Source organism: Rhinoderma darwinii (genome assembly GCF_050947455.1).
Source record: "Rhinoderma darwinii isolate aRhiDar2 chromosome 2 unlocalized genomic scaffold, aRhiDar2.hap1 SUPER_2_unloc_37, whole genome shotgun sequence".
NCBI classification, from domain to species: domain Eukaryota; kingdom Metazoa; phylum Chordata; class Amphibia; order Anura; family Rhinodermatidae; genus Rhinoderma; species Rhinoderma darwinii.
The window spans coordinates 650769-672040 of record NW_027461704.1 but is presented as its reverse complement, the minus strand read 5'-3'; the positions used below and the strand labels follow the sequence as shown (position 1 = coordinate 672040).

The 21272-nt window shown below is 48.7% G+C and overlaps 1 protein-coding gene across 1 annotated transcript in view; it reads left to right on the top strand.

The window, feature by feature from the left end:
• SLC37A1 (solute carrier family 37 member 1) overlaps nt 1-18772 on the top strand; it is a 40401-nt gene extending 21629 nt beyond the window's left edge. Inside the window, exons 2-20 of the mRNA XM_075847257.1 lie at nt 302-392; nt 882-963; nt 2304-2433; nt 2519-2597; nt 5272-5407; nt 5976-6052; nt 6799-6965; nt 7132-7166; nt 7633-7710; nt 9768-9902; nt 10167-10257; nt 10518-10580; nt 10802-10887; nt 11021-11069; nt 11163-11236; nt 12292-12370; nt 13392-13489; nt 15861-15925; nt 16917-18772. Coding sequence (XP_075703372.1) covers nt 337-392; nt 882-963; nt 2304-2433; nt 2519-2597; nt 5272-5407; nt 5976-6052; nt 6799-6965; nt 7132-7166; nt 7633-7710; nt 9768-9902; nt 10167-10257; nt 10518-10580; nt 10802-10887; nt 11021-11069; nt 11163-11236; nt 12292-12370; nt 13392-13489; nt 15861-15925; nt 16917-16932 — 1596 coding nt within the window. The 5' untranslated portion in view covers nt 302-336 and the 3' untranslated portion in view covers nt 16933-18772. The remainder of the gene's footprint in view (nt 1-301; nt 393-881; nt 964-2303; nt 2434-2518; nt 2598-5271; nt 5408-5975; nt 6053-6798; nt 6966-7131; nt 7167-7632; nt 7711-9767; nt 9903-10166; nt 10258-10517; nt 10581-10801; nt 10888-11020; nt 11070-11162; nt 11237-12291; nt 12371-13391; nt 13490-15860; nt 15926-16916) is intronic.
• The last annotated feature ends 2500 nt before the right edge of the window (nt 18773-21272 follow it).

Below are 21272 nucleotides of genomic sequence, written 5' to 3'. Positions count from 1 at the left end.
GATAGTGATCTGGGGGTGATGATCTGTATTGGGGATAGTGATCTGGGGGTGATGATCTGTATTGGGGTTAGTGATCTGGGGGTGATGATCTGTATTGGGGATAGTGATCTGGGGGTGATGATCTGTATTGGGGATAGTGATCTGGGGGTGATGATCTGTATTGGGGATAGTGATCTGGGGGTGATGATCTGTATTGGGGTTAGTGATCTGGGGGTGATGATCTGTATTGGGGATAGTGATCTGGGGGTGATGATCTGTATTGGGGTAGCAGTGTATTGACGGTCTTGTGTTTCTATTACAGCTGGACGCTCTCTCTTTCTCCTGATTGGACAGTAAATGGCCGCTTTGCCTCCTGGGATCCGCTTCTTCCTCTCCTTTTCTAGGGACCAGTGGTAAGTTCTCCCATTTCTCTTTATCTGGGGGTCACATATGATGGGCGCCATTTCTTTGTAACGGTTGTGACTTGTAAATGTTACTGAGACCGTCGGTTTTCTTCTTTGGCGCGGGGTATAGATTAGAAGTTGTTGCTCATGTCCATCAGTCGGTCGGCGCAGTGAACCGGTCACATCTCGTGTTACATCTTTACCAACCATTGGTCACACAATTCCATAACGACCGATTAGGCCAATACTAATCCGTGTCCATAACTCCTATCCGACCGTGACTGGACATTGTGCGATCATTCTGATTATAGACTGTAGACCTCTCCTCCATCTCATGACCTCTCGTGGTTCCTCGTGGCTTTGCTCTTGTTGATCGTGTTCTTTTCTATGGTAAATGATTCCAGTTTTGATTTAATTCCAGGAACGTCTGAACAGATTATTTATCGTACGTAACTTTATCTAGAACTTTCTGAACTTCTCCTGTTTTACTCTTCCCAGGTTTCGAGCTCTGGTTTTGTTCCTGACCTATCTGCTCTACTGCAGCTTCCATCTGTCCAGGAAGCCAATAACGATTGTAAAGGTTTGTGGAGTAGATGGCATGAGTATGTAGATGTTACAGGGGTGAGGAAACGGTCCAGTTGGTATCAGATCTAGGTTAGAAGTGACGGGCTCTGGTAATTTGCCAGTCAGAAGGGCCAGAACGAGACCGTAGCTGGTTAGATAAGATTGGGAATGTTTATTATTTGGCTGGAAGGGTCGGGGACCAGTAAAGGATCTGTTACATAGTCCGACGTGGGCCGTGTAAACGAGCGCCGATCAGTGTGACCGCTCCTCGATCGGGGTTTGTTTGCTCCTGTCACACGGGGCTATGGATGGGGATGAGCAGCCGTTACTCCGATCCCTCGTCCCCATACGTTATTATCATGTCGGCAGCGCGTATCCCGGTTTACACACAAGATGTGCTGCCGACAACCAGAATATTTTCAGTATTTAAAACAATACAATCAGTCGATAATTGAGGGTTTGCCCTATAATTGCCGGTGTAAGAGGGTCTTAAGTAGCAGGCGGGAGAATCAGGGACTGGATGGTAATTCATTGAATTTGTCAAGGGTAAGAAGGAGGCTGGTTGGTATGAAGGAAGGACACAGGTCCGTGTCTGGTTAGATGCTGAGGTTCGTAGTTGTCTAGTGTTCCTCCCTTCTAGCCAGATACTAATGCTGGAACCTTCTAGTCCGTCTATGAATAAATGAGTTGGGGACTGATTAGTAACTGACTAGAAGGGTCTGGGGCTAGTTAGTAGCTGGTTAGATGAGTCACGGACTGATTAGTAACTGACTAGAAAGGTCTGGGACTAGTTAGTAGCTGGTTAGATGAGCCATGGACTGATTAGTAACTGACTAGAAGGGTCTGGGGCTAGTTAGTAGCTGGTTAGATGAGTCATGGTTTGATTAGTAACGGACTAGAAGGGTCTGGGACTAGTTAGTAGCTGGTTAGATGAGTCATGGACTGATTAGTAACTGACTAGAAGGGTCTGGGGCTAGTTAGTAGCTGGTTAGATGAGCCATGGACTGATTAGTAACTGACTAGAAGGGTCTGGGGCTAGTTAGTAGCTGGTTAGATGAGCCATGGACTGATTAGTAACTGACTAGAAGGGTCTGGGACTAGTTAGTAGCTGGTTAGATGAGTCACGGACTGATTAGTAACTGACTAGAAGGGTCTGGGACTAGTTAGTAGCTGGTTAGATGAGTCATGGTCTGATTAGTAACTGACTAGAAGGGTCTGGGACTAGTTAGTAGCTGGTTAGATGAGTCATGGTTTGATTAGTAACGGACTAGAAGGGTCTGGGACTAGTTAGTAGCTGGTTAGATGAGTCACGGACTGATTAGTTGTTGGGTAAAACCGCTTTGTTGCTCTTTTCAGGGCGAGTTACACAAACATTGTTCTGAACCCAATGAAGTTGAGCCTCACAGCTATAAAGAGTTTGTCATCTTGAAGCCGGTACCCCCGTCCACAGTCCCCAATGCCTCCCGCTGCGGCTGGGCTCCGTTCGGTAAGGTTTGGTCATCATTTACCTGAATTTGTGATTTCTCGTGCATTGTATGAAATGTCTGAGTATTCCTGTCCCCGGCCCTCAGATAAGAAGAATTATAAGCAGCTACTTGGTGCCCTGGACTATTCCTTCCTATGTGCGTATGCCGTGGGGATGTTCCTCAGGTAAACAAGTCCGTGTGCGCTTAATTTTATCTCACTTCACTGTGTGTGTGTGTGTGTGTGTGTGTGTGTGTGCGCGTGTATGTGTGTATATATATATATATGTGTGTATGTACTGCATCAGGTGTATGTAGTGTATAAGGTAAGTGTGTGTATATATATGTATTGTGTATGTACTGCATCAGGTGTATGTAGTGTATAAGGTAAGTGTATATATGTGTGTGTGTGTGTTTGTGTAAAAGTTTTGTGCAGTTGTGGAAAAATGCTTTAAAAAATAGAAGTCTACTAGTTTTTTTTTTTATCAATTAAAGTACAAACTGAATGAACAGAAGAGAAATCTAAATAAAATAAATATTTGGTGTGACCGCCCTTTGCCTTCAGAATAGCATCAATTCTTCTGGGTACTTGTACTCGGTCATGGATTTTGTAGGATTATATTCCGGTATATGATTAACCAGATACATCAAACATGTGATAATGATCATTTTCATATGTTGGTGAAACAGAGTCATTAATTGTAACAGAAACAGCGGTGTAGGAGCCTAAAAACCGGATGAGCAACAGCCAAACTCTGCTACAAAGGTGAGTTTGTGGAAGTAAGTTTCATGTCACAGGTCCAGCATGACAAGACAGAGCACAAGACACAAGGTGGTTATACAGCATCAGCGAGGTCTCTTCCAGGCAAAGATTTCACAGCAGACGGGGGGTTTCAGGATGTGCTGCTCAAGCTCTTTGAAGAAGCAAAAAGAAATGGAGAACGTTGAGGACCTTAGACGCAGTGGTCAGCTAGGTAAACTTAGTGCAGCAGAACAAAGACACATCATGTCACTTCCCTCCACGCAGCAGTGAAGCATGATGGAGGGTCTGCAGGCAGCAGTAAAGACGATGGAGGGTCCTGGAGAGCGGTACAATAATGAGGGTATGCAGGCAGCAGTGAAGATGGTGGAGGGTCCTGGAGAGCGGTACAATAATGAGGGTCTGCAGGCAGCAGTGAAGATGGTGGTGGGTCCTGGAGAGCGGTAGAATAATGAGGGTCTGCAGGCAGCAGTGAGGCATGGTGGAGGGTCCTGGAGAGCGGTAAAATAATGAGGGTCTGCAGCCAGCAGTGAAGATGGTGGAGGGTCCTGGAGAGCAGTACAATAATGAGGGTCTGCAGCCAGCAGTGAAGATGGTGGAGGGTCCTGGAGAGCAGTACAATAATGAGGGTCTGCAGGCAGCAGTGAAGCATGGTGGAGGGTCCTGGAGAGCAGTACAATAATGAGGGTCTGCAGGCAGCAGTGAAGCATGGTGGAGGGTCCTGGAGAGCAGTACAATAATGAGGGTCTGCAGGCAGCAGTGAAGCATGGTGGAGGGTCCTGGAGAGCGGTACAATAATGAGGGTCTGCAGGCAGCAGTGAAGATGGGTTCTGGTGGAGGGTCCTGGCAGGTTTGGGGGCTGCAGTTCAGCACATGGAGTTGGGGATTTGGTCGGGATTATTGGTGTCCTCAATGCTGAGAAATCCCGGCAGATAATTATCCATCATGAATTAACATCAGGAAGGCGTCTGATTGGTTCCTAATTTATTCTGCAGCAGGACAACGACCCCCAACATCCAGCCAATGTTATTAAGAACTATTTTCTGTGTAAAGAAGAACCCAGAGTCCTGGAAGTGATGATGTGGCCCCCACAGATGCCCTGGAAGTGATGATGTGGCCCCCACAGATGCCCTGGAAGTGATGATGTGGCCCCCACAGATGCCCTGGAAGTGATGATGTGGCCCCCACAGAGCCCTGGAAGTGATGATGTGGCCCCCACAGATGCCCTGGAAGTGATGATGTGGCCCCCACAGATGCCCTGGAAGTGATGATGTGGCCCCCACAGATGCCCTGGAAGTGATGATGTGGCCCCCACAGAGCACTGGAAGTGATGATGTGGCCCCCACAGAGCCCTGGAAGTGATGATGTGGCCCCCACAGAGCCCTGGAAGTGATGATGTGGCCCCCACAGAGCCCTGGAAGTGATGATGTGGCCCCCACAGATGCCCTGGAAGTGATGATGTGGCCCCCACAGAGCGCTGATCTCTACATCATGGAGTCTGTCTGGGATTACATGAAGAGAAGGATCTGAGGCAGCGACATCCACAGAAGATCTGCGATCACTTCTCCAACATGTGGAACCTCCCGGCCGAGTTTCTGCAGAAACTGTGCAAGTACCTGGAAGAAGTGATGCTGAAGGCAAAGGGCGGTCACACCAAATACTGATCTGATTTACATTTCTCTTCTGTTCATTCACTTTGTATTTTGTTAATTGATAAAAAAAATAATAATTATTATCACTTCTATATATGAAACATTCACTCTGCAGCATTTCTCCACAAGTGTAAAACGTCTGCACAGAGATGTGTGTGTGTGTGTGTGTGTGTGTATGTGTGTATATATATATATATATATATATATGTATGTATATGTGTGTGTGTGTGTGTGTATAATATATATATGTGTGCGTGTGATCCATAAGGTAAGTGTATGATGAGTATTAGGGATGTGTGTATGTAATGTATCTAAGCAAGTATGTGGGATACACCCCAGTGCACCCTCTTTCTATGCTGTTATGCACCTGCGGGGAGGCAGAGGATACAGTCACTTTCAGCCGTGTGATCCTGAGAACTTACAATCTATTTTGCTTCTTCTCTCCATAGCGGGATGATTGGAGAACGTTTACCCCTCCGCTATTTCCTGGCTTGTGGCATGGTGGCCAGTGGCTTCTTCACCACACTCTTTGGATTGGGATATTTCTACGACATCCACAACATGACCTACTATGTCATCATCCAGGTAGCAGCCCTGAGGCTTGTCTGACCCTTGAATTTCTTGACGTGCCCCCTCCCCCTCTCCCGGCCATGTCTGTGACTTGTTAGACCGGTCATTGCGTGCTCCACTGGTTTCCCCGCGCTCCCATGACTGTGTCGCTGTACCTTTAAATCTGCACGTGACACAATGAGTCTCCTCAAGAATCTTGATCTTAGTCCTGAACAACTCTGAAAGCAAAGTGTTAATAATGGACCCTAGAGAGGAGCGGTCCACGGTCTTCACGCTTCTCTTAGATGGCCGTTTCATGACGCGGGTCCCCACACAGTCCTGGACCTCCACATCACTAACCCTCGGCTGGGACTCCCTGTGGTTACGTTTTGGCTCCGGCAGCTTCTCTAGATTTTTTGTTGGTTGACTTTGAGGTTTGGTCCATTTCTTGGTTCGACATCTTCTGTTCTATGGGATCTCCCCCATGGTGCAGCTTCCCTTTGGGCCTTGTCTGATACGGGTCACGGTGTCAGGGGGTCAGACGACTCTTCATGTCTCTTCTCTGACTGATTTGGTTTTCCGTGTCCTTGTCCTCCATTTTCAGGTGCTGAACGGTTTGGTTCAGACCACGGGGTGGCCGAGCGTAGTCACCTGCATTGGCAACTGGTTTGGGAAAGGAAGGTGAGCAAATAATATTAGATGTTCCTCGCTGTAGAAGCCGCTTGTCGGTGATTCTCCAGTAGATGTTGGTGGTGGAGAGGTCACCGATGATGATGAAGATATTTCCAGAGCAGAAGAGGAAGTAATGTGAGCCATATCCTGTGTTATAGACCGCAGCAGATACATAGGGACTGCTCACTGGTGTCTGCCATTATCATAGAACGACCACCATGTACTGTGTGCAGAAGAAGCTGAGAGGAACGGTGACCCAGAGAGAAATGATGGCAGAAAGTCGGAGAACAAAAGTATCCCCGGTGCTCGTCAGTCTGGAGCCGTCTCCCTCCTGATCCCTCATTTCCAGCTGGTAAATGGCTCCGGGCCTGGGACACAGAATAAAGATAAAATAACAAAATAAATCAGCAATTCTTGAAATACATAACGAATCTTCAATGTTCCTTTAAGACGCCAGCGCGCCACTCCGCGCATCTACGATTTCTGCCGCACGGCTCACAAAGACAACGGATCCGCTCCAGCCATTGTGAAGCGCGTGGCAGAAGACACTGGATGGCGCGCTGGTGTCTTCATCTGCTCTGGACCGTCCTCTTCTGAGGGATAAGATTGCCAGGTGATATTTTACCCTTGTTGTGCGTCGTCTTCTCTCTCCAGTTATATTAACCCTATATTGTATTTATGATGGGACCGGAATGTATCGTGACCTCCACACCTTGACCGACCTTGTCTCTTCCTCTGTCTTCTCGCTATATTAGGAGAGGTCTCATCATGGGAGTCTGGAACTCTCATACGTCAGTGGGTAACATCCTGGGCTCCCTCATTGCTGGATTCTGGGTGTCCACCTGTTGGGGGATGTCCTTTGTGGTCCCTGGTGTCATTATTGCGGTCATGGGCCTCATCTGCTTCCTGTTCCTCATAGAGGGTAAGTCCCACAATTCTATTACATGATCCGTACTCTTGTTTCTAATGAATGGTCCTTCTATCCTCTACATCCATATTCTGAGCCTTAACATATATATCTCTAAGAAGTAAGAGCCCAGTCTATTCTATATCCTCAATATTATTTTACGTGTCGTCCTTGTGTTTAGATCCTCGGGACGTTAAGACTGATCTTAATCCGCTGGTAATTATCTTCTCACCGACGTGTCAGGACACTGTCTGCTCATCCTGATCTTTCTCAGCCCTATTGTCAGACTTCTGCTCTGTCCGCCTGCCCCTCTGTCCGCCTGCCCCTCTTTCCGCCTGCCCCTCTGTCCGCCTGCCCCTCTGTCCGCCTGCCCCTCTGTCCGCCTGCCCCTCTGTCCGCCTGCCCCTCTGTCCGCCTGCCCCTCCGTCCGCCTGCCCCTCCGTCCGCCTGCCCCTCCGTCCGCCTGCCGCTCCGTCCGCCTGCCGCTCCGTCCGCCTGCCGCTCTGTCCGCCTGCCGCTCCATCCGCCTGCCGCTCCGTCCGCCTGCCACTCTGTCCGCCTGCCCCTCTGTCCGCCTACCGCTTGCAGTATCTTTCTAACTGTTTCTTCTATTCATACTTTTATTAATTTTTTCTCAAAAGATCTTGTAACATGAATAACTAAGAGTTTTTTTCCTCCAAAGTCTCCTCCAAATGTGTCGTGTAATGGACTGAAGATCCAGAATCAGATCTTAAAAGCTGAAGAGTCTTATCCAGATACGGTAAATTCTCCATTACAGGAGGTCAAACATTAGTGTTCCCCATACTGATGAGTCCAGTGAAAGCATCGCCTGCCTTGTCTGCTGCTGTACTAGGGTAATGTTTAGGTGGTACCGTATGTTCCCCCTTCGTCCTAGAGGACTGCACCCCATCACAGACCGGCCTCTAAGTTACTTCATTTCTCGTCAAAATCGCAATGAAGTACAAGTTGGATCACGCCATCATCTCTGATCGTCTCATCTGTTATTCACAATAGTGAAGGACTCCTACGTACCAGAAAAAAACAAATACGAAGTATAATAATGGAAAAAACCAGACCCTCCAAAATAGGTGTCCTAACAAATGACGTAGTAGACATCAGAACTGTCACGATAAGATACACAGGGCTGAAAGATTCATCTCTGAGAGATTGGAGGACATCAAGCTCCACCCTAACTCCCGGAGAGTTTTTGGTTCAGCCTTCCAAAAGTCAACACTCTGTTCTGGAAGATGTGGAGCCGTCGATTAAACTGCAGCAGAGACCGGACATCTAAGACCTTGGGCAAGGCTGTATGGCCCGAGGAGTCTGAATCAGATGTCGGAAGGAACATGAGACGGGATGTCCACCACCGGAGCCGTGGAAGACTCCTCACACCGGTTTTACAAGCAGCAGTCCAGCCTCAGAAGGAGCAGAGCTCTGGATGGAGAACATCTGGAGGTGGGACTTGTGTTTGCTTAAAGGGAATGTGTTGCCAGCAAAACATATATTTTTTTTTTTAGTTAAACAATTAGTGTGTAGGTGATTAAACATTGTTCTAATTTTTTATTTTTTTTCACGAGTCAGAAAATATTATAAATTGGATTCAATTGGATTCTAATTTATAACATTTCCCATTGCTGGTCACTAGATGGAGCCATTCCCAAAATTGCAGCATTGCATGTGGTAAAGCAACCACATTGCTTTATGCTGCAAAATTGGTTAAAAATCCCTCGCTCTAGTGAGCTCTCAGCATCCCCCCCTCCTTTATCCTGGCTAGTGCTGGGAGAAACGAGGGGTTTGAACGGTCTAACCTCCTACACTGTGTGCCGCCATTTTTTGAGCTAACACACAGTGTAGTAGGTTTACATACAGTAGTAAACACACACAAACATGAACATACATAGAAATCTCTTAGCTGCTCCTGCCGCCGCGGCTCCCTCCGGTCCATCCGCTCCATCTGTTGCCGCTGGTCCAAGTGCACAAGTCCGGAAGCCGCGACCGGAAGTAGTAATCTTACTGTCCGGCCGCGACTTCCGGTCCACAGGAAAATGGCGCTGGACGGCGCGCATTTCAAATTGAACTGTGTGGGAGCGGCGCATGCGCCGTTCCCACACAGCGGCGTACATGATAGTGGATGGAACGGGCCCCGTTCGCAGTCCCTATGGGACTGTGGCTGCCGTATTCCATGTCTGTATGTGTCGTTAATCGACACATACAGAAATGGAAAAAAAAATGGCAGCCTCAATAGAGAAGAAAAAGTGTAAAAATAAGAAAAAGTAACACACAAACACACAAATAAATATAAACGTTTTTAATAAAGCACTAACATCTTTAACATACTAAAAAAAAAATTGTGGTGACACTGTTCCTTTAAAGGTAACATGAATTCTGATCACTACAAATATATCGAATACATTGTCTGGAAAAAATCATCTACTGGAATACAGCTGTCTGGACAAAAGAAATGACCTAAGAGAATGACCTAAAGAAGCTGCTGTAAAGATCAGGACGACTTCTCAAACCAAGAACTTCTGGTGTCCTCAGAACTATAGAGCGGCCGGCCCAGAACTCAACATCGCTCAATGAGATCCAGAGAAGGAGAAACGACCCCAACGGCTTGGACTGAACCGTGGAGAAGTGACCCTACAGAAAACCATGAGATTGAGTGGTGGAGGCTTCTGGCTCATCTCCTAATTAATAGAAGGTTCTGCTTTCCTCCTCATTAGAAGAACAGATTTATTGCACTTTTCGCTGTTTTGACTCAAAATGAGATGAATAAAAAGCTGGTGACTGGATATGAATTCATTCTCCTTTTCTTAGAACTGGGAGACACAGAATATGTTGGGACCCTCCCCCGTGTACCCCACACATCACGTGGTCATCCTGCAGAGGGATCCCAATGCTGGGAAAAGTGGGACGTCTGCCATCAGCTTCTCTGGGGCTCTACAAATACCAGTAAGTCTAGAGGGCGTTTCACTAATCATATATGTAATCCTTATTTACAAGATCGAGACAAAGGTGGAAAAGGGATTGAGAAACGACCCTGAACTGATGAGGAACGACCCAGCTGAACCTGATGGAGAGACGTGGATGACGGAGGCTGTACATTTATTCCAATGCGGTCCCACAGCCTCCGCTCATGTTGTAGGACATCGTATAGTCAAGTCTTGTGCTTCTGGTCAGTGTGTAATGTGCTGTCTCTCTGCTTGTCTCCTGCAGGGGGTGGTAGAGTTCTCCATGTGTTTGTTATTTGCCAAGCTGGTCAGTTACACCTTCCTATTCTGGCTGCCGCTCTACATGACCAGCGTGGGTGAGTCACTTCTATGTAATGTCCTGATCACTCCTCCGACTATTCCATATATCTCCTTATATTTACTCTGCCACTACCAGGAATCCACCATTTACTGTTGACGCCATTTGTCACAGTCTGGAAACCTATACTGACCAATCTGATCCCTGTAGTGAGGTGACCGCAGGTGTCGGAAGTCCATGTATAGAGAACTACTATCCCTACACATCTGTAACTTTTACTACATGTAACTCCAGTCCCTGTATTTGCTCGCCTTGCAGGTCATATGGACGCTCGTCATGCCGGAGACTTATCAACCTTGTTTGATGTTGGTGGGATTATTGGTGAGTTTACAAACTATATGACGGGAAATGTCTCATTCAGGTCCGGATATTGGGGCCTCAGGCAGAAATCCTACTGGGGTCCCTTCTCAATGAAGGCAGGATCGGATATAATGTAGACTGGGTCTTCTTCTTTGCTACCCTTAAATGCCAGTCCTGTTCACAAGTGCGAGAGATTTAGAGGAGCTCCAAGAAGAAGAACCTAAACTTGTCTCCTTTTTCAGGTGGAATTCTGGCAGGAGTGATCTCTGATAAATTCCACAAGCGGGCGACAACCTGTGGACTGATGCTGCTGTTTGCAGCCCCCACGGTGAGTTCATGAACGGCCCAGAACATGTCCATGGATTCTAGAGTAATATGGCGGTCCATGGCCATGCCAGCAGTAATATATTATAGACAGACAGAATGGGGGTTCTCACCCATGGTCTCTTCTTGTGTTACAGCTATACTTCTTCTCGGCTGTCAGTAAAACAGGACCAACATCTACTGTCTGTAAGTAACGAGGCGCTCTGGTGCCATCACCTCCACGTTCTCTTGGCTTCTCGTCTTTGCCCACCGCTGACTGTGTGGCCTTCTCCTCCTCAGTGATGTTGCTGGTCTGTGGAGCTCTGGTGAATGGACCTTATTCCCTCATCACAACAGCTGTGTCTGCCGACCTGGTGAGTAACGGCTTCAGTGTATTCATTCAAAGGGTGCCGAGCGTTGACTGGTGACTTGGCATGGTCCTGTATACCTGCAGCCACGAGCTTTAAGGTGTTTTCCAGTCTTAAAATTTTTTGTGCAGATGGTGTAACTGCAATAAGATAAGTCCCTTACCAATGTGCCGCCTACAGCTGAGATGTCACGAAGTCTGTATCGCATGCAGTCACGTAGCCTTCACCTGGTGTTTATCTCCTGCTTGTGTGACGTTCCTGAGACTGAACATCTGACTACCCCCCCCCCTCTCTATAGTACAGGATATCACACATCACATGTCTCTTATATCCCCCCCTCTCTGTAGTACAGGACGTCACACATCACATGTCTCTTATCTCCACTGCTCCCCTCCTCCCTGTAGTACAGGACATCACACATCACATGTCTCTTATATCCCCCCCCCTCTCTGTAGTACAGGACGTCACACATCACATGTCTCTTATATCCCCCCCCCCCCTCTCTGTAGTACAGGACATCACACATCACATGTCTCCACTGCTCCCTGCTCCCCTCCTCCCTGTAGTACAGGACATCACACATCACATGCCTCTTATATCCCCCTTCTCTGTAGTACAAGATATCACAACTTAACACATCACATGTCTCTTATCTCTACTGCTCCCTCCTTCCCTGACTCTATAAGGAGCAGATAGTGGAGAGCAGTGTCGCAGTAGCAGCAGTTTGTAATTACAGCATTACCTTACACCATGTAAAAAGAGAGACATGCAGACAGATGTAAAAGTAGGCGATGGCTGGGAGAAGGGAGAGGAATCATGGGAACTGTAGTCATTTACATGGTAATCCCACCCACAAAGCCCTGGAAAAACCAAATCGGAGGCGATACAGAGCTGGGTATGATAATGAAAAAGACTTCTGAGTTGTGGTGGCAACACCTGGTGAGCACTCGGACACATATAGGTACTTTTCTAGATTTTGTATAAGCTCGGAAAACCCCTTTAATTATGGTATAACTATATAATAAATGCCTAACTGTATACAATCCTATATCACTTCACAGGGAACTCACAAGTCTTTGAAAGGAAATGCCCATGCCCTATCCACGGTTACTGCTATCATAGACGGGACGGGCTCTGTTGGTGAGACTCTATAATCAGTCATTTACCTGATCACACCAGTATAATGTGTGCCCTCCAATCATCCGTCTTCTCTATCCCAAGCACGCAAAGTTCCTTCTAGAGCAACCTGTCTGCCCATCCCCACTCTGCCCCATCTCCTATCTTCTTCCCCCCTGTCCTCTACTCGGTTTCTTCTTCTCTTTTCTACCCATGTACCATCCTCTTCCTTCACTTATTTCTCATCCCTGAACCCTTTCCTTGTCTCCCTCAGTCCTGCACCTCCTCTTCCTCCTCTACATAACCTAGCTCTATCCTTAAAGAGGACATACAATTAAGACTAATGTCGGACAAACCCGACAATTTTTCATCACCAGTCAACCATTTACTGTGTATTAGATGTTCGTCCAACGTTCATTCAGCAAATGCTGAGGAAAACCGGAACTCGCATGTTACATTTTAACATATCCAATCCTTTGTCCTCAAGGGGCATAAGCCACCAACAGTCGTGTCCGGCAGCTGCTTATTCCCCTCTCCCCATTAAGAACACATACATGCCTGCCGACAGTTATTGATGGTGTCTAGTCATCTTTTATCCTCTCCTCCGCCACCCAGCGCCATCCTCTCCTTCGCCACCCAGCGCCATCCTCTCCTCCGCCACCCAGCGCCATCCTCTCCGCCACCCAGTGCCATCCTCTCCTCCGCCACCCAGCGCCATCCTCTCCTCCGCCACCCAGCGCCACCCTCTCCTTCGCCACCCAGCGCCATCCTCCCCTCCGCCACCCAGCGCCATCCTCTCCTCCGCCACCCAGCGCCATCCTCTCCTCCGCCATCCTCTCCTCCGCCATTCTCTCCTCCGCCATCCAGCGCCATCCCCTCCTCCGCCACCCAGCGCCATCCTCTCCTCTGCCACCCAGCGCCATCCTCTCCTCTGCCACCCTCTCCTCCACCACCCAGCGCCATCCTCTCCTACCCACCTTGGCACTTCACATTCAACCCTGACTGACAGATCTTCCTCCCGTTTTTTTCTTCCATCGATCTGCAGGTGCTGCCCTTGGTCCTCTGTTAGCTGGTCTCCTGTCTCCATACGGCTGGCACAACGTGTTTTTCATGCTCATGATGAGTGATGCGTTTGCCTTGTTGGTGAGTAGTCCTGACAGTTCAACAATAGATTTCATGTCATTCTGCAGTTCCTGGAATGTCCTCAATACCTTACTGAACAAAAAGGACAGATCAGGCAGTGACCGAGGCACCGTGAGCAGATCGTCCACAGCCTTCTTCACCTGTGTGAGGGGGGTGCCACCTACAGTATGATGACCTGTGTGAGGGGGACTCTGGTGCCACCTACAGTATGATGACCTGTGTGAGGGGGACTCTGGTGCCACCTACAGTATGATGACCTGTGCGAGGGGGACTCCGATGCTACCTACAGTATGATGACCTGTGTGAGGGAGACTCCGGTGCTACCTACAGTATGATGACCTGTGTGAGGAGGGGGACTCCGGTGCTACCTACAGTATGATAACCTGTGTGAGGAGGGGACTCCGGTGCTACCTACAGTATGATGACCTGTGTGAGGAGGGGGACTCCGGTGCTACCTACAGTATGATAACCTGTGTGAGGAGGGGACTCCGGTGCTACCTACAGTATGATGACCTGTGTGAGGGGGGGGACTCCGGTGCTACCTACAGTATGATAACCTGTGTGAGGAGGGGACTCTGGTGCCACCTACAGTATGATGACCTGTGTGAGGGGGACTCCGGTGCTACCTACAGTATGATGACCTGTGTGAGGGGAACTACGGTGCCACCTACAGTATGATGACCTGTGTGAGGGGAGGGACTCCGGTGCTACCTACAGTATGATGACCTGTGTGAGGAGGGGGACTCCGGTGCTACCTACAGTATGATAACCTGTGTGAGGAGGGGACTCCGGTGCTACCTACAGTATGATGACCTGTGTGAGGGAGACTCCGGTGCTACCTACAGTATGATGACCTGTGTGAGGAGGGGGACTCCGGTGCCACCTACTGTATGATGACCTGTGTGAGGGGGACTCCAGTGCCACCTACAGTATGATGACCTGTGTGAGGGGGACTCCTGTGCTACCTACAGTATGATGACCTGTGTGAGGGAGACTCCGGTGCTACATACAGTATGATGACCTGTGTGAGGGGGACTCCTGTGCTACCTACAGTATGATGACCTGTGTGAGGGAGACTCCGGTGCTACCTACAGTATGATGACCTGTGTGAGGGGGAGGGACTCTGGTGCTACCTACAGTATGATGACCTGTGTGAGGGGGGGGGGGGACTCCGGTGCTACCTACTGTATGATGACCTGTGTGAGGAGGGGGACTCCGATGCTATCTACAGTATGATGACCTGTGTGAGGAGGGGGACTCCGATGCTATCTACAGTATGATGACCTGTGTGAGGAGGGGGACTCCGGTGCCACCTACAGTATGATGACCTGTGTGAGGAGGGGGACTCTGGTACCACCTACTGTATGATGACCTGTGTGAGGAGGGGGACTCCGATGCTATCTACAGTATGATGACCTGTGTGAGAAGGGGGACTCATGTGCTACCTACAGTATGATGACCTGTGTGAGGAGGGGGACTCCGGTGCCACCTATAGTATGATGACCTGTGTGAGGAGGGGGACTCCGATGCTATCTACAGTATGATGACCTGTGTGAGGAGGGGGACTCCGGTGCCACCTACAGTATGATGACCTGTGTGAGGAGGGGGACTCCGGTGCCACCTACTGTATGATGACCTGTGTGAGGGGGGGGGACTCCGGTGCCACCTACAGTATGATGACCTGTGTGAGAAGGGGGACTCCTGTGCTACCTACAGTATGATGACCTGTGTGAGGAGGGGGACTCCGGTGCCACCTACTGTATGATGACCTGTGTGAGGGGGGGGGACTCCGGTGCCACCTACAGTATGATGACCTGTGTGAGAAGGGGGACTCCTGTGCTACCTACAGTATGATGACCTGTGTGAGGAGGGGGACTCCGGTGCCACCTACTGTATGATGACCTGTGTGAGGGGGGGGGACTCCGGTGCCACCTACAGTATGATGACCTGTGTGAGAAGGGGGACTCCTGTGCTACCTACAGTATGATGACCTGTGTGAGGAGGGGGACTCCGGTGCCACCTACAGTATGATGACCTGTGTGAGGAGGGGGACTCCGGTGCCACCTACTGTATGATGACCTGTGTGAGGGGGGGGGACTCCGGTGCCACCTACAGTATGATGACCTGTGTGAGAAGGGGGACTCCTGTGCTACCTACAGTATGATGACCTGTGTGAGGAGGGGGACTCCGGTGCCACCTACTGTATGATGACCTGTGTGAGGGGGGGGGACTCCGGTGCCACCTACAGTATGATGACCTGTGTGAGAAGGGGGACTCCTGTGCTACCTACAGTATGATGACCTGTGTGAGGAGGGGGACTCCGGTGCCACCTATAATCTTCCTCATTCAGTTTTGTTTTTTTTATTCTCAGTTTTTACTGCGTCTCATCAAGAAAGAATTGAAACGTGTCCGACAACCGGCAGTGGAGCAGACCGAGTAAGTGATGAATCTTTCCATAGTGTGTAACGTCTATCCCCAGCGGACCCTCCTAATCAGACCATTATATCCGAATACCCCCTCCTCTGATCTACCAATACTCCATTATATCCCAATACCCCATCCCCTGATCTACCAATACCCGGCCCCTCCTCTGATTTACCATTACCCCATTATATACGAATACCCCCTCCTCTGATCTACATTACCCCAGTATATACAAATACCCCCTCCCCTGATCTACCAATACCCCCTCCTCTGATTTACCATTACCCCATTATATACGAATACCCCCCTCCTCTAATCTACTATTACCCCATTATATCCCAATACCCCCTCCCCAGATCTACCAATACCCCCTCCTCTGATCTACCATTACCCTAGTATATCCTAATACCCCCTCCTCTGATCTACCATTACCCCAGTATATCCTAATACCCCCTCCTCTGATCTACCATTACCCTAGTATATCCTAATACCCCCTCCTCTGATCTACCATTACCCCCAGTATATCATAATACCCCCTCCCCTGATCTACCATTACCCCAGTATATCATAATACCCCCTCCCCTGATCTACCATTACCCCCAGTATATCATAATACCCCCTCCCCTGATCTACCATTACCCTCAGTATATCCTAATACCCCCTCCCCTGATCTACCATTACCCCCAGTATATCCTAATACCCCCTCCCCTGATCTACCATTACCCCCAGTATATCCTAATACCCCCTCCCCTGATCTACCATTACCTTGTATTATTTCCCGGGTATGATCGGGTCTCACCAGGTCCTCTTGTTCTTCTCAGTAGGTCTTGATGATTCCCTTGGTTGACTATTCCATTTCCTTAGCTTCTACTAGTCTTCTCTCTGATGGACCGGACCTTTTACCTATTTTTTTAGCCCCGTCATCATTAGATCAGGTATAGAAGTCCCTGAATTTCTGTTTTTCGTCATCTGAATTTTATGTCCTATTTATTGTCTTTTGTAGGTGGAAGGAACATTAAGAAGAGAATAATGAAGCCCCTGGGACATGTTACTGTCTGGGGATTGGGCACCATGTATAGGATCCGTTCCTTCCAGTATGGTGTCTACGTCATCTCCCCGCTGCTGCTGTCCCATGCTCCTCCAGAGAGCCTGTATTCTAGATGTACATACAAGCATCTCTGTCTGGTTAATGAAGTTACATATGAGTGTTGTAGTCACCAATTTAGTGGTGCAGCTTCTACGGAGGCACCCAGGGTCCCTGCAGTTCTGTACTATGGAGCCGTATTACAGAGAGATTACTTATAGGGGAGAATACCTCTGTAATATGGCGTCCGATGATAATCCAATAGAAAACCTCCAGTGTACTCTGTATAAAGTCGTAGGCACAAGGAGGTGGGGTGGGCCCATAGACTTCTGTTTCAGGGGCTGTATGGGGAGTAACATGGTCAGGTACGTAAGGCTATAGGCTGGGAGGTGTGTGCGCGTGTGTGCGCGTGTGTGCGCGTCCCCCCGAGTTGTCAGATCGAGCCCAGTATATTGTACAGATGATATCTGATAGGATCTGAGGCTGTACATGGCCTGTATATCTATACAGGGAGATCTAAGGTCAAACACTTTGTCTACGTTGTGTATATAGTGACTGTGGGTTGTATAAGTTCTGTATTTATTATAATTCTGTATGATTTATATATTTCCCTTCCCCCTGGTGTATCATATGTTTAGTCTAAGGCCTCATGTACACGAGTGACTGCGTTCTGGCTGGGAATATGGCGTCCATATGGAAGCAGATTTTATATGGGGCCACTTAGTGCTGAATAAGGTTCCACGTCACAGATGGATTTCTCCTCCAGAAGCACCGAACTCCCTGCTAATGGGGGAGACCTCGTCCTGTATATAGCAGAGTATCATCACGGTGCGCTCCACGGCTATATTCTGATAGGATGTTATACGTGGCCCCATTGAAATGCAGTAACTCCGTGCCCGTGTCGTGCGCTCGTGTGCATGAGGTCAAAGGTAATTTACTGACATGCAGAAGGGACTCCATATAAAATGGCTGTATCCCCCGTGTGAGGAGGCCGGGACTCCGTGTATGTGAGGTCCTAGTTACTGTGTCGGGCTTATAGGGACAGTGTATATAATGTATAACGTGCAGTCAGCCGGTGAATGTGTACTGTATGATGTATATGAAGGACTTGTATCTCCTGTATGTTCACGTGTCATCAGATGTACGAGAAGGATATTTATTCTACAATGTAATTCCTCAGGGAAAGTGGCGGGTTGTCACTGAACGGTCCACTAAGTCGTGTCCGGGGCCCATGTTCCGTACACCTCTCATCCCTCTGTTGTGTCTGGGGCCCCGTTCTGTAAACCTCTCGTCCCTCTGTTGTGTCTGGGGCCCCTGTTCTGTACACCTCTCATCCCTCTGTTGTGTCTGGGGGCCCCTGTTCCGTACACCTCTCATCCCTCTGTTGTGTCTGGGGGCCCCTGTTCCGTACACCTCTCATCCCTCTGTTGTGTCTGGGGGGTCTCCTGTTCCGTACACCTCTCGTCCCTGTGTTATCTCTGGGGGCCCCCTGTTCTGTACACCTCTCATCCCTCTGTTGTGTCTGGGGGCCCCTGTTCCGTACACCTCTCGTCCCTGTGTTATCTCTGGGGGCCCCCTGTGCTGTACACCTCTCATCCCTCTGTTGTGTCTGGGGGGTCCCCTGTTCCGTACACCTCTCATCCCTCTGTTGTGTCTGGGGGGTCCCCTGTTCCGTACACCTCTCATCCCTCTGTTGTGTCTGGGGGGTCCCCTGTTCCGTACACCTCTCATCCCTCTGTTGTGTCTGGGGGGTCCCCTGTTCCGTACACCTCTCGTCCCTGTGTTATCTCTGGGGTGTACAGAACAGGGGGCCCCCAGAGATAACACAGGGACGAGAGGTGTACGGAACAGGGGCCCCCAGACACAACAGAGGGATGAGAGGTGTACAGAACAGGGGGCCCCTGTTCCGTACACCTCTCGTCCCTGTGTTATCTCTGGGGGCCCCCTGTTCTGTACACCTCTCATCCCTCTGTTGTGTCTGGGGGGGGGCCCTGTTCCGTACACCTCGGTTTGTACTTTTTCAGTTTGTGGTCTTTGGAGCCCTAAGTAATCATGTTGGGTCCAGTTATGGAAGACCGGAAGATCTTGGATGTTATTAAGAATACGATCACGTGACCACAACACTTTTATACCGTCCAGACTGTTATGCAATAAACCTTGAACTAATCCGAGATGTTACATGGACTGGTGTCACGGTCATTATGTGCGGTCAGAAGCTGAGAGGATGGGGGAGGGGACGACTACCTCTCCAGTTATGAGATATAGAAGTTGTAATGTGGATTAGTTTTCCAGCTCCTCTTGTACATTATACACAGGATGATGAATCGGTAGAATTGGGACAGGAACATAATTAGACCTTTTTATTACAACTCCTAATGAAAGCCAAATGCACCTTAATTATTAATAGAGCGACCGCCATTTTACAGATCAAAAGACGTCAGCCAATCACGAGGGGTATAGGTGTGAGTCACTGATGAGTCCTAGCCACTATAAACAGCCCAACCAGGAAATACTGCTGCTGTGTGAGGATAAAGAGAGGAGAGAGAGGACGTTAGACAGACAGTGAGAGATAGTAAAATACAGAGAGGAGAGAGAGGACGTCAGACAGACAGTGAGAGATAGTAAAATACAGAGAGGAGAGAGAGGACGTCGGACAGACAGTGAGAGATAGTAAAATACAGAGAGGAGAGAGAGGACGTCGGACAGACAGTGAGAGATAGTAAAATACAGAGAGGAGAGAGAGGACGTCGGACAGACAGTGAGAGATAGTAAAATACAGAGAGGAGAGAGAGGACGTCGGACAGAGGAGAGATAGTAACGAAATACAGAGGAGAGAGAGGACGTCAGACAGAGGAGAGATAGTAACGAAATACAGAGGAGAGAGAGGATGTCAGACAGTGAGTGATATAGTAACGAAATACAGAGGAGAGAGAGGATGTCAGACAGTGAGTGAGATAGTAACGAAATACAGAGGAGAGAGAGGACATCAGACAGTGAGTGATATAGTAACGAAATACAGAGGAGAGAGAGGATGTCAGACAGTGAGTGATATAGTAACGAAATACAGAGGAGAGAGAGGACGTCAGACAGTGAGTGATATAGTAACGAAATACAGAGGAGAGAGAGGACATCAGACAGTGAGTGATATAGTAACGAAATACAGAGGAGAGAGAGGATGTCAGACAGTGAGTGAGATAGTAACGAAATACAGAGGAGAGAGAGGATGTCAGACAGTGAGTGATATAGTAACGAAATACAGAGGAGAGAGAGGACATCAGACAGTGAATGAGATAGTAACGAAATACAGAGGAGAGAGAGGACATCAGACAGTGAGTGAGATAGTAACGAAATACAGAGGAGAGAGAGGATGTCAGACAGTGAGTGATATAGTAACGAAATACAGAGGAGAGAGAGGACATCAGACAGTGAGTGAGATAGTAACGAAATACAGAGGAGAGAGAGGACATCAGACAGTGAGTGAGATAGTAACGAAATACAGAGGAGAGAGAGGACGTCAGACAGTGAGTGAGATAGTAACGAAATACAGAGGAGAGAGAGGATGTCAGACAGTGAGTGATATAGTAACGAAATACAGAGGAGAGAGAGGATGTCAGACAGAGAGTGAGATAGTAACACATGAAATGTAGAGAGGAAGGAGAGGACGTCAGACAGATTGAGGCTGGATTCACACGAGCATGTTCGGTCCGTAATGGACGGAACGTATTTCGGCCGCTAATCCCGGACCAAACACAGTGCAGGGAGCCGGGCTCCAAGCATCATAGTTATGTACGACGCTAGGAGTCCCTGCCTCTCCGTGGAACTACTGTCCTGTACTGAAAACCTGATCACAGTACGGGACAGTTGTCCTGCAGCGAGGCAGGGACTCCTAGCGTCGTACATAACTATGATGCTAGGAGCCCGGCTCCCTGCACTGTGTTCGGTCCGGGATTAGCGGCCGAAATACGTTCCGTCCATTACGGACCGAACATGCTGGTGTGAATCCAGCCTGAGAGATGTAGAGAGGAAGGAGAGGATGTCAGACAGAGGAGAGATAGTAATACAGAGAGGAGAGAGAGTTAATCAGAGGGAGAGTGAGATAGTAACACATGAAATACAGAGAGGAGAGAGAGTGTGTCAGACAGAGAGTGAGATAGTAACGAAATACAGAGGAGAGAGAGTGTGTCAGACAGAGAGTGAGATAGTAACACATGAAATACAGAGAGGAGAGAGAGTTAATCAGAGGGAGAGTGAGACATAGTAACACATGAAATTTGA